The sequence below is a fragment of the Anneissia japonica genome, unplaced genomic scaffold (genome assembly GCF_011630105.1).
Source record: "Anneissia japonica isolate Jap-2015-1 unplaced genomic scaffold, ASM1163010v1 scaffold287957_len1322810_cov207, whole genome shotgun sequence".
Taxonomy (NCBI): Eukaryota; Metazoa; Echinodermata; class Crinoidea; order Comatulida; family Comatulidae; genus Anneissia; species Anneissia japonica.
Genome location: NW_022683022.1, coordinates 421,499 through 434,945, shown reverse-complemented (window position 1 = coordinate 434,945; position 13,447 = coordinate 421,499). Strand labels below are relative to the sequence as shown.

Here is a 13,447-nt window from a genome sequence, read left to right as displayed (position 1 = left end):
CTTAAAATTGAGATGGGTATAAGAGACAGTATATATTGCAACATACTCTATGACAAATATATAAAAAGTATGACATAGTATCCCTTTTTTGACAGATCCTGGGGTATTCCGGGTTGCTGTTGCTATGGCAGGTAAATTTGCAATTACTGCCGCCTTTTCGATTGTTTACATTTACTCGGCTGAACTTTTTCCAACTCCTGTCAGGTATCTATTTTATTTTATTCACATCAAACATCAAGTATTATGTCACTAGAAATTCCAATGCATATCAATGTTATGTGCTCTCACTTATCTCTTCTAAAACTACTGTGCCCCCCACCCCGTTTGAAAAAATTTGGATCCGCCCCTGAAAGCTAGTGTCTTGTCAATAAAAGCAGTCTTTAAATTCTTCATTCCTGATGGTGACATAATTAATGTCGAAATATTGGATCCCAACACGATGGCGTGTATTTCAATACTTGGAGTATGTATTATACTTTCTTATCTGATATTAATCAGTAGACCTTTCGGTTTCATTATACTACTAGTATTATATCAGACTAGTACTGCTATTTTTACGTAACTATATTACAATAACAATGATCTAAATTTTAATATTTTTTATTTATTCAGGAGTGCTGGTATGGGCCTGGCATCGATGTCAGGCCGCCTTGGCAGCATCCTATCACCTCTAGCTCTATTGATGACGGAGATTTGGAAACCCTTACCTCTAGTAATATTCAGTTCTCTATCAGTCGTTGCGGGTCTTCTCGGTTTATTGCTGCCAGAAACATTGGGTACAAATCTCCCAGAAACCATCGAGGAAGGAGAAAACTTTGGAAAGTAGGTTGCCTAAAATAATATCTTTAATAATCGGAACTTATTAAAACGATCGTTACCATAATAGATTGTGTAAATTCTTTTTAGCGTGTCTATCACACAAGCTAAGTATTGTGTTTCGGACAGCTGACCCATCCCCAGCACTATCATACCACTTTCAAAAGTTTGCGGTTCAGCTAGCTCCCTACTTACAGGTAACAACTGCAGAGTAAAGTTACCCCATGTCTCTTAAAATAAAAATAAAATTTATAAAATGTAAGATAGATGTAACTTCAAAAATTGTACATCTTTACAAATAATTAAAACTTTAGTTGAATGTAACAAAGATTCGCCATCAATTAATGGACAGTTAATAATATTTAACTTTGCTGGAATTGACCCTTAAAATTGTTGATAATTAACTTACGACTTATTGAGGTTTTTTTTTTTCATTTTCTTGACAGACAGTGTATCTTTAATGATGTTCTGACTGTTGTAATACAGTAATTATTGTTTTTTGTTTGTTTTACTTTTATTAATCAGAAAATATATAGCACTGCAAAAAAACGACGAAAACGCACAGGAACTGCAAAATACATGTGTCGCAAACAAAGAAGGAAATGGCACCGTTTGATGGAAGTTGATGTATTCACTACTTTTATACAATTTTAAACTTTTAATTTACTAATTGGATATAGGATTTAATAGATAAAGTCTGTACCTGGAGTCTAGGTATAGATTGTTTTCCATACAATCGCTACACGCTATCGCCGACAGCTTTTGGTGAGGCTGATTGGTCGGTTGAATCGGGAAGCTTTCCTGATCGCGTCGGTGACTGCCACGCAGCACAACGATTGCAGTGAAAACACTGTAGCGACAGTGTAGCGATTTTATGGGAACCAGGCTTTCAGGAAAGTGCATGTTTTCTTTGTAATGTTTCTGCTGTAAGACACATCATTGTTGGTGAATTTTGTTGGTTTGAACGACAGTAAAAGTACTTTAAATTGCTTAGAAATTGAACTTAGGAGTATTGATTGTCGGGATGGTTTTCTAATGATTCAAGTAATACATTTTGGGATATTCTAAGAAGTTAAATCTGCAACTATGCTATGTATTCAAGAGCAAGGTTCACGTATTCAAGTGGATACTACTATGATTTCCATGCTGGTTTACAACGTAATTTATGAATTTTAAAGACCAAATGACCACCGTATTGGCCTATGGAACATCATATTAGAAAATAGTATTTTTAATCAATCGTTCTACCTTGTGTTATGTTGTGGTTTTGTTTGGGCTGAGGGCCTTGTGGTGATTTTGGGGAAATACCCCGACGCTTCTGCTTATTTAAGGACGTATTTGATTTTTTTACACGTTTTGCCTATAAAGTGTCTCAAATCGGTCAATGGTCAATCAAAACCAGTTTAATATCGTGGCGCATCTTACGGTCTAGTACTCCAGGCTTTAGCCTGTGAAAGCTCATAGTTGTTACGCCACTTTCCCCAGCCTATAATGGACCTAAGCCCCGCCCCTTGGATATTTGTTGCTAGGTCCCACAAAACGACAGTGTGTTAAAACCATAGAGATATAATAAGAATACTAGAGCGCTCACCGCAATGTATTCGATGTTCGAAATACGCAGAACTGTGTGTGTGTGTACCATCCAAGATGGCTGCCATAGATTTAGCCAATCAAATTTCGCTAAGCACCATCGTTTGCAATTGCGCCCTCAATTTACTCAGAAAGTTCAGTAGGCCTACAGCTAGTTACCCGTATGTTTGAAACTCGAGCGTTGCGGTGTTTGGGGGTAATGTACACGATCTTAATTTTCATTCCTTGGTACTTTATTTTTGAATAAGATGCTCTACTTGGCCTCGTTTTGGCTACAATAGCTTAATAATTTGTTATTACCATTACTCATTATCATTAATGAAATAATAGTCAGTCAGAGGGCTTATTAATATCAAAGAGTATAAATAGAACAAGAGAGCAAAGTCCCGTTCGTAAAAACGTCATGCCTGTGTAGGACGCCAACTAACGGTTGTATATTCTTTTATTACCCAGTGCAGCGCTGCGCAGCGCGGTAGAAGTACGCCCGCTATAAACTCAGTAAGCAGAAAACAAAAGCACAGTATCTTGTGGAGAACAGATAAACAGACAAACCTAGAGACAGGTGCAGTACTGGGTAATAAAACATATACAAGCGTTAGTTGGCGTCCTACACTAGCTGCGTAGAGCGTATCGTTTTTTTACGCTCCCAATGAGCGTTGTTGGCTCTCTTGTTCTATTTATACTCTTTGTTAATATGTAATAATATGTATACTAAGCCTGAAGGTGGCGCTTTACTACGACGGCCATCTTGGAGGGTACACATACATAACTCTGCATTGTTGCGCCATCTTGTCAGCACTCTGGTTGTTTAATAGCTCTATGGTTAAAACGTACACAAACATGCGTCTGTGGGAAAACATGTGTGCTTGTTAGACGCGCGCGTATTCTTGGCCTTGTTCTGATTGGTCGGTTCTCTTATACACATCTAGATGTGTATAAGAGACAGTATATATACATCTTACCATCAGTTACAAAAACTACAAACAGTAGGCATATATCACATTTTACCCTCAGCGACAAACCTGCAACAGTAAATAATTTATACCTCCAGTGACAAAGCCTTAAATCACTAAAAACCAATTGATTTAGAATTTAGAAATATTTATACCTTTATAGGCCTAATTGTTGTTTGGTCATTATCACTACCAGTGGAGGAGTACTCGTCAGTGATTTCTTTCGCTTTTTGGTCATCCCTTCGATTTGTTCACGGTTGTTAATTTTTCTCTAATTGTATTCTTCCGTGTCTTTGAATGTTTTCTAAAGACAAAATAAATGAAATAAAAAACAAGTGATTGTCCTGTAGATTGTATTGTGTATTTGTTCAATACTTCCAACCTTGCAGGCTATCGTTCACTTTGGCAACTAAATAAAAAAAATCGACTACAAGTTTCTGGAGGACACTGTTTATAGTATGGACATTTTGTTATTAACGATTGCTAATTTTCTGTCTAATTGTATGTATTTTTCCGTCTCCTTGAAAGTTTTCTAAACACACACAAAAAAAAAAAAAACCAATGAAATAAAACAAGTGATTGTCTTGTAGGTTGTATTGTTTGTTCAAAACTTCCAACCTTACAGGCTATTGTTCACGTTGGCCACTATATAAAAATAAAATCGACTACAAGTTTTTGGAGAGGACATAGTTTATTATATGGGCATTTGTATATGCTATAGGTTTGGTGTCGGAATGGCTCGATTGAAAATTTTATCAGGGGCGAATCTAGAATTTTAAAGGGGGTTCAAAATGTTTCCAAAAAACCCCAAAAGAAATGTTGATACCTAGATAATAATAATAACAACACAACACAACAACAACAGCAGCAGCAGCAGCAACTGCAACCGCAACAGCAACAACAACAACAATCGTTCTTTTACAGCACATTTCACAAAAAGCCTTAATGCGCTATATACAGCAAAAAACACAAGCAGTAAATCAATTTAACGTAAACTATTTAAGCTAAAAACTGTTCCGAAATGTATGAGCGCTATCGGCATAGGTATCCATAACAGGGCTCCACCCACCAAAGTGTCGAAAACAACGTCGCTTTCACCCTCGGGTGCACGCAGGCACTGCGTTAGGCAGTATGCTGGGCTCCGGTAGCTTCCACCTCTAGTTGCGTAACAGGCAGGGGGCAGACTGAAAGAGGGGAGAGGGAGGGAAAGAGAAAGAAGGGGAAAAGAAAAGGAAAGAAAAAAGGAAAAGAAAAAAAGAGAAGAGAAAAATAAATACAGGAATAAAAAGGAAGATATAATGACCAGACTCACAACACCCTGCAACCCCTTCTCCACTTCAAGTGTTCATAGCTCCTTTGATCCGCCAGATTTTCTCCGCTGTGGCGTAGCCACCGGGGGACAAGGGGAAAATATCTGTCTGTGGAAAATCTTTCCCCACCCCTTGAAGATGTCCTTTTCCCCCCTGAAAGTGCCTAAAACTCTTAAAATTTCTGTTAAAGTAGGTAAATTTCCTCTGAAAATTGAACATTTTAGGGAATTTTGATCAATTCCGACGATATTAAAATTAAAAACACAATTTTTTTTATAGCTCCTTTGATCTAAGCCGCCAGATATTCTCCGCAATGGCGTTACCACCGGGGGACAAGGGAAAATATACATCTGTGGAAAATTTTTCCCCACTATTTGAAGATGCCTTTTGCCTGAAAGTGCCTAAAAATCTCAAATTTCGGGCACTTCGGGAGCTTTTCCTGTTAAAGTAGGTAATTTTCCTCTAAAAATTGCACATTTTAGGGAGTTTTGATCAATTCCAACGAAATTAGAATTAAAAACACAAAATTTATTAGGATTTTTTTTAAAGCTCCTTTGATCTAAGCCGCCAGATATTCTTCGCAGTGGCGTAACCACCAGGGGACAATGGGAAAATATAGAAAATCCTTCTCTACCATTTGAAGATGCCTTTTTCACCCTGAAAGTGCATAAAAAATATCAAATTTCTTGTTAAACTAAACCAATTTCTTCTAAAAATTGCATATTTTAGGGATATAGCGGGTGGGGTTGGTATGATAAATTTTGATATTCTGGGTGGTTTTTTTTTTTTTTTTTTTTTTTTAAATAAATATAGTTTAGAAAAGAAAAAGTCAAAAACGTTGACTCCATGACATAGGTACTGCTGCACGATTTGAGTAAGTGGTACTACAACTCTACCACTCACATGATTTATCACCATGCAGAGAGGGTCGCCAAGTGGTATTATAATCTATTTTAATACGTCTCTTGAAAGTGTTGTGTAAACTTTCTTAACCTGAATATACATACATTATTTAGGCCCACAGTAACATACCCATAGTTATTGATCTAAATAAATGACATGTATACTAGCAGAGGAACCTCGTTTTTGGCCAGCGATTGATACAGAAGGTCTCCATCAAATTAAATACCACTTTTGGGAAGGTCTTTTATTTGCTCTAGCAGCTTTGGCCTCTAATTAGACACAATGGCGTAACAGGCGGGGAAGGGGGGCAGAAAAAATATGAGAAAAAATGGAGGGGAGAGGGAGGGAAAGAAGAGAAAGAAAGTTTGAATCAATTCCGACGAAATTAGAATTAAAAACACAAAAATTGTTTGTGCGATTCGCGCGCAATTTTTATGGGGTTTTTTTTAAAATTTTTTTTTAAGGGTTTATAGCCCAGCAAAGGCTGGGAGACCTGTACAGATACTGTCTCTTATACACATCTAGATGTGTATAAGAGACAGCCTTTGATCTAAGCCGCCAGATATTCTTCGCAGTGGCGTAACCACCAGGGGACAATGGGAAAATATAGAAAATCCTTCTCTACCATTTGAAGATGCCTTTTTCACCCTGAAAGTGCATAAAAAATATCAAATTTCTTGTTAAACTAAACCAATTTCTTCTAAAAATTGCATATTTTAGGGATATAGCGGGTGGGGTTGGTATGATAAATTACTTACCTGGAAAATTATTACCATGAACTTTCAAACTTTTTCAAATCATTAAAACTATTTCTAAAGGTTTTTTCTTCAGATTTTGAGACTACGTGCCGCACTCTACCACTTGTTGATTCAGTGAAGTATGCTTTTGGAAAAGCTTTTTAAAAGCAACTGAAATATCTGCATGTATTTTCAGTTGATATTATGAACTTTTTTTCAAATTTATTGTTTTGATTGTTCTCTATTGTAAATGGATTGGCTTCTTCAAATAAACATGATGAACTTTCATCTATTGTCACTTCTTTGCCTTCCTCTATCTTTTGAATCCAATTATATTATTACAATTTAACAGATTTTTTTTGTTTTAGTTAAATGTCTCACTTGGTATAAGGGTTCGGTACCCCCTGCTCAAGTTGCTTTTGAAACCTTATATCTAGGTGGCGGATGCAAGAAATAGAAATAGAGGGACCAGGAAAAGGAAGTTAACAGATGATTAGAAAATTCCTGTAACGGTTCAGAGTTGAGATACAAAATGTTCTGTCTGTGACGAAATGACGTTTTTATAGTGACAAAGAGTCTAACAATTCAGTAACCTCAAGTCAACCGTCGCTAAAGCTGCTATAAAGCCCGCAGACAGTGCGATTGCCGTTGTCCCACACTGCCGCATACAATTGTCACTCTTCGGAAAATTCGTCAAGTGTTTACTTCCACTGAGGGAGTGTTGTCAGTATATCTTTTGTAGCTGACAGAAGAAAGTCAAGGAAATAGAATTTGATGTAAGTTTTCTAATAATCTATTTTATCTTTCTTCAAAATTTATGATACTTGGAGGAGAGCATTTTGGATTTTAAGTGAAGCATGTGTGGAAAGGTAAATTACAACATTTCTCAATTTCATTTTTTTAGGCACGAACGCCAAAAATATGCCAATAAGTGAACTTAATTACTGTCCTACGTGGCATATCCATTTAACAACAGGGGACTTAATGTACCAGTACACGGGGAACCCCCTACTCTTTTCGAGGGATATACTGGGTTCTTTAATTTGCACACGAGCCAAATACGTACACTGGACCTACGATTTGAAGTCCTTATCCGAGAAGACTTGTTCCACCACCGGAACCATTGGCGAGTGAGCCGTTCGAACCAGCGCCGATATTAGAGCTGAAGGTTCGGTGCCCCTGACTTAACCACTCGGCTAATCAGCTCGCATATAATATATTATATTTCCTTGAATATTAAAATTCCTTGATGTATCTATAGAGAAAAAAAAGTTTTTAAAAAATCCGATTTTAATAATAAAGATAGTATCAAAGTGTTATAGTGTAAATAGATGGTTTCAGCTCACACGCGGCTACAGTAAGTCGGATAAGGTAGCGGTAGACATAAACAAAACTGTTAATGAAATAGTTGGTGACGTGTCTGAGATACTAAACGACAAGCTAATTAATTGTCGCATCAGTTGCAGATGAATCCCGATGAAACAGGTTTATTTTCATCATTATAAATTACTATCCGTCAAAGTATTTGCAAATTTAGGCCTGAATTTGGTACTTACAGCATTCGCTGGAGTAGGACAACAAGATGATTTACGAGTAAAGGACTTGTAAGAGGTAGAAGTGAAAAAAAAAGTTTTAATAGGCCTATTTTCTTTTTATGGCGGGGCTGTGGGCCCGCCACACCTGGCGCCACCCCTGTGTTTTAGGAGCATATTTTTCGCACATTTGCCTACATATTACAAAGAATCATATAAGCCATTGTCCATACATTTTGGGTATCAGCACATAACATATAGGAAGCCTAAGTTTGTTGTCAGGAGAAAAACATAGTCAAATGTGTTATTCAGCGGTCATATTATGCTATATTTTATAACTGTAACTGATAATTGAGACTGAAGTAAGAAGAAAGATTATATAGAATTGATTATAGAAAAGTCTAAGAGACATGTTTAAAAGCAGAATAATAAAGGTAAAAAAAAAATAATACCAAGTCAGAGATCGAAAATTGTTCGCTCAGAACTAGTGATCCAGGATGTTATCGGCAATTTCGATGTCACAGACCAAAATGATATTAAACCTAGTGTGTTGAATGAGTTGATTGCGATGTTTTGTAACGAAGATTTGTCAAACCTCTATTTGTCAACTATCATAACTATTTAAAGTGTTTCTTTGTGTGATTATGAGACGTTTTATATATCTGACTTATATTTTGATAAGTTTGAAGAACCAGATAAATGTTATCCTTGCCAATATTTGAAATTACGGATTTAATTACAAATGATTTTATTATTTCATTTTTAAATGGTCTGCTTTAAACAAGGAGTTATTTACCACTTTTTTCAAAATAGACGAGTGAACTAACACACAAAAGGCATAGTTAGTACTTTTTTTTAGTTCTCTTATTTTGTTAAAACTAGAGAAAATATGTATAAGCCATTTTCTGCTACAGAGTTTGCAGTTAAATTGTAAAATGAAATTTTTCAAAAAGCCCATTGTTTAATTGGTTTAAGGAATGCGTGTCCGATCCCACTAAATGTATTGTGTAACTCTGAGTCGCGTTTGGATACCAATTACGCCCAAGAAAGCGTAACTATATGTCAATTTATGGCATGGAGACCTAGGTAAGTCTTAGAAATGACCAAAACTCTTGAACTGTATTCCAGTAAGTAAAAATATGTGATCAATTTCGACGAAATTAGAATTAATAACATTCAAGAACAAGTGTACTGTACTTGTGCAAGGTTAGACCTCTTATAGAAATACGACTTAGCGTACACAGTATAGTTATTATTATCTCCTTGTAAGAACTGTTTAGTGACAAACAAAGAGTCTAACAATTCAGTAACCTCAAGTCAACCGTCGCTACAGCTGCTATAAAGCCCGCAGACAGTGCGATTGCCGTTGTCCCACACTGCCGCATACAATTGTCACTCTTCGGAAAATTCCTCAATGTGTGTTTACTTCCACTGAGGGAGTGTTGTCAGTATATCTTTTGTAGCTGACAGAAGAAAGTCAAGGAAACAGAATTTGATGTAAGTTTTTTAATAATCTATGTTATCTTTCTTCAAAATTTATGATATTTGGAGGAGAGCATTTTGGATTTTAAGTGAAGCATGTGTGGAACGGTAATTTACAACATTTCTCAATAGGATGAGCATATTATTTCATTTCATTTTTTAGGCACGAACGCCAAAGATATGCCAATAAGTGAACTTAATTACTGTCCTACGTGGCATATCCATTTAACAACAGGGGACTTAATGTACCAGTACACGGGGAACCCCCTACTCTTTAATTTGCACACGAGCCAAATACGTACACTGAACCTACGATTTGAAGTCCTTATCCGAGAAGACTTGTTCCACCACCGGAACCATTGGCGAGTGAGCCGTTCGAACCAGCGCCGATATTAGAGCTGAAGGTTCGGTGCCCCTGACTTAACCACTCGGCTAATCAGCTCGCATATAATATATTATATTTCCTTGAATATTAAAATTCCTTAATGTATCTATAGAGAAAAAAAAGTTTTAAAAAAAATCCGATTTTAATAATAAAGATAGTATCAAAGTGTTATAGTGTAAATAGATGGTTTCAGCTTACACGCGGCTACAGTAAGTCGGATAAGGTAGCGGTAGACATAAACAAAACTGTTAATAAAATAGTTGGTGACGTGTCTGAGATACTAAACGACAAGCTAATTAATTGTCGCATCAGTTGCAGATAAATCCCGATGAAACAGGTTTATTTTCATCATTATAAATTATTATCCGTCAAAGTATTTGCGAATTTAGGCCTGAATTTGGTACTTACAGCATTCGCTGGAGTAGGACAACAAGATGATTTACGAGTAAAGGACTTGTAAGAGGTAGAAGTGAAAAAAAAGTTTTAATAGGCCTATTTTCTTTTTATGGCAGGGCTGTGGGCCCGACACCCCTGTGTTTTAGGAGCATATTTTTCGCACATTTGCCTACATATTACAAAGAATCATATAAGCCATTGTCCATACATTTTGGGTATCAGCACATAACATATAGGAAGCCTAAGTTTGTTGTCAGGAGAAAAACATAGTCAAATGTGCTCAGCGGTCATATTATGCTATATTTTATAATTGAAACTGATAATTGAGACTGAAGTAAGAAGAAAGATTATATAGAATTGATTATAGAAAAGTATAAGAGACATGTTTGAAAACAGAATAATAAAGGTAAAAAATAAATAATACCAAGTCAGAGATCGAAAATAAAAATTCAGAGAAAGCCAAATTAAAGGAAAGTAAATTTTTTATTCGCTCAGAACTAGTGATCCATGATGTTATCGGCAATTTCGATGTCACAGACCAAAATGGTATTAAACCTAGTGTGTTGAATGAGTTGATTGCGATGTTTTGTAACGAAGATTTGTCAAACCTCTATTTGTCAACTATCATAACTATTTAGAGTGTTTCTTTGTGTGATTATGAGACGTTTTATATATCTGACTTATATTTTGATAAGTTTGAAGAACCAGATAAATGTTATCCTTGCCAATATTTGAAATTACGGATTTAATTACAAATGATTTTATTATTTCATTTTTAAATGGTCTGCTTTAAACAAGGAGTTATTTACCACTTTTTTCAAAATAGACGAGAGAACTGACGCACAAAAGGCATAGTTAGTACTTTTTTTTAGTTCTCTTATTTTGTTAAAACTAGAGAAAATGTGTATAAGCCATTTTCTGCTACAGAGGTTGCAGTTAAATTGTAAAATGAAATTTTTCAAAAAGCCCATTGTTTAATTGGTTTAAGGAATGCGTGTCCGATCCCACTAAATGTATTGTGTAACTCTGAGTCGCGTTTGGATACCAATTACGCACAAGAAAGCGTAACTATATGTCAATTTATGGCATGGAGACTTTGGTAAGTCTTAGAAATGACCAAAACTCTTGAACTGTATTCCAGTAAGTAAAAATATAAGGAAAATTATTTTTTTAATACTATGTATGTTAAATACTAGACGGTTAAATTTAAATGATATGCATATAATATATTGGAATGAACTACATTTTATTTCAGACTTGGGGAATATTTGATTCAGATTGACTGGGAAACTCTCGAAATAATGAGGCTAGATGATATTTTAGCGCGGATAGGGGAGTTTGGCCGTTACCAGTTATGGGTTTTCCACTGGTACTGTATGCTGACAGTCTCTGTATCTTTCCATCACCTGGGTCAGGTCTTTCTGGGGGGCGCAACCGATCACTGGTGCAAGGTTCCAGACACAGTCACACCAAATTGCAGCAATGTTGGGGATACTGGCTGCCTATTTACGAACTCGAGCGTCATTATACCAGTGGATGATCCTAGTACGACGGTGAATGAACACAACTGTATGCAGTATGATAGCTACTACAATATAACGACTGATACGCCGCTAATTGAATGTACCGATGGCTATGAGTTCGACCACTCTCAGTACACCAACACAATTCAAGAAGATGTAAGTGTAACATTTGTGAATTTCTAATATAATACATTGATAAACAATGAAACATAGGCCTATCGAATATTACGCTGAATTTGAGAAAAAAAACTGTTAGTACCCAAAAAAGCAAAAGCAAGTAAAAAAAATATATTAGGTGCGCAGGCCTACTGCAACCACTATGGTAGACGTAGTTCAACTTTCAACGATGGCGATGAGATAATCATTCGTCCCGACCTCGACTGCGCCAAGCCGCTTAAGCATGACATATATAAAATCTCTACATTGTCACTTTTCACTGAATCGTTAACACTGCGTCGCTGTTCCAACACAATCTGGAATGGTCCCCGATGCAACAGACCATTTGGGTAAAGCCTCCCCTACCCCCTAAATAGAATCATTTTTAATCTGATAACATATACAAGTTAAAAAAAGTGCCTAAGAAATAACTAGGTGCAGCATATCATCACCTATTGTTGTTCTTCAGCTTTGTCTTTATTTATTTCTCCTCTTTTATTCTTTCTCCCATTTCTTGTTCGCGGCTATTCTCAAAAATGGCAACAGGTTCTATCCTTGTTATTTTTCTAGAAGATTTTCACGCACATAGCACGTACGGAAGCTATAAATTACGTCTTTTTTTTACATATTTGGGTTTCTGCCACTGTATTCTTTTTAGTCATTTTAGGGCTAATAACATCCCGCACGTGCGTATCAATCATACAAATCCGTGCGCACGTTTATGTCAATATACAGTGAAAATATGCCAAAATAATACCTAAATTTAATCAGTTATAGCTCCTTAGGATGTGTGGTGACACCCTATTTTTATTAAATATTCCTAAAGGACATGAGTTGTAGATATGATTCTATAGATCATTATGGCTGATCGGACATTGTGACGTCATCATATTTCCATCTGAATTGAAATTACTGAATTTCTATCTATGACGTAATAATTATTACACTCACTTGAACACATGTGCGCTAATCATTGATCGATCATCTGTACTGTCGCACTTTGTAATACTTGTTGCAATTTGTAATAAACCTGCCACACTTTCTAATAACTGTTATCGCACTTTGTAATAATAATCAATCTGTAGCCCTTTGCAATAGCTGCCTCTCACACTTTGTAATACGCAATGCAGTTGTCGCACTTTGTAATACGCAAAGCAGTCGCACTTTGTAATAAAGTCTGTCGCACTTTGTAATAACTTGTTTCATTTAACTATGTTAATGGATATAAAATCATATTGTAGAATACTGTATATTATGGATGACTAATACTATAAGGGCAAGGTCATATACAAGTTTTACTAATTATTTGAACTTTAATTTTCCAACGTCGTACGTAATCCAAAATGAACAAATGTGAGATTTTCTTTGCTTGTGCGCGAGGTCAAGGTCATAAACAAGTTTTATTTTTAATTTAAAAATTATAATTTTAAAACGGTGGCTTGCTGCGTTGTATTTAGTCCAAAATAAACAGGTTTTTTTTTTTGTTCTTTTTAATATATTTATTTATTTATTTTTCTTTTTATTGGTACTATGGTACTCAAGCTCATATACAATTTTTACAAATACTTGTGATTATCATTTAAAAACTCGGTGGCTTACACGTATATTGTGAGATTGTATTTATTGAGACTCGTGTATGGTAATACGGGGTCAAGGTCATATAC

General features: G+C 35.8%; 2 protein-coding genes across 2 annotated transcripts in view; both read left to right on the top strand.

Annotated features, from left to right (window-relative positions):
- The window catches only part of LOC117115698 (organic cation transporter protein-like), a 15,858-nt gene extending 13,807 nt beyond the window's left edge, over window positions 1–2,051 (top strand). Inside the window, exons 8-10 of the mRNA XM_033259639.1 lie at window positions 74–204; window positions 613–822; window positions 1,342–2,051. Coding sequence (XP_033115530.1) covers window positions 74–204; window positions 613–822; window positions 1,342–1,432 — 432 coding nt within the window. The 3' untranslated portion in view covers window positions 1,433–2,051. The remainder of the gene's footprint in view (window positions 1–73; window positions 205–612; window positions 823–1,341) is intronic.
- Window positions 2,052–6,899: 4,848 nt separating this feature from the next.
- Window positions 6,900–13,447, top strand: part of LOC117115620 (organic cation transporter protein-like) — a 12,038-nt gene continuing 5,490 nt past the window's right edge. Inside the window, exons 1-2 of the mRNA XM_033259526.1 lie at window positions 6,900–7,085; window positions 11,360–11,783. Coding sequence (XP_033115417.1) covers window positions 11,406–11,783 — 378 coding nt within the window. The 5' untranslated portion in view covers window positions 6,900–7,085; window positions 11,360–11,405. The remainder of the gene's footprint in view (window positions 7,086–11,359; window positions 11,784–13,447) is intronic.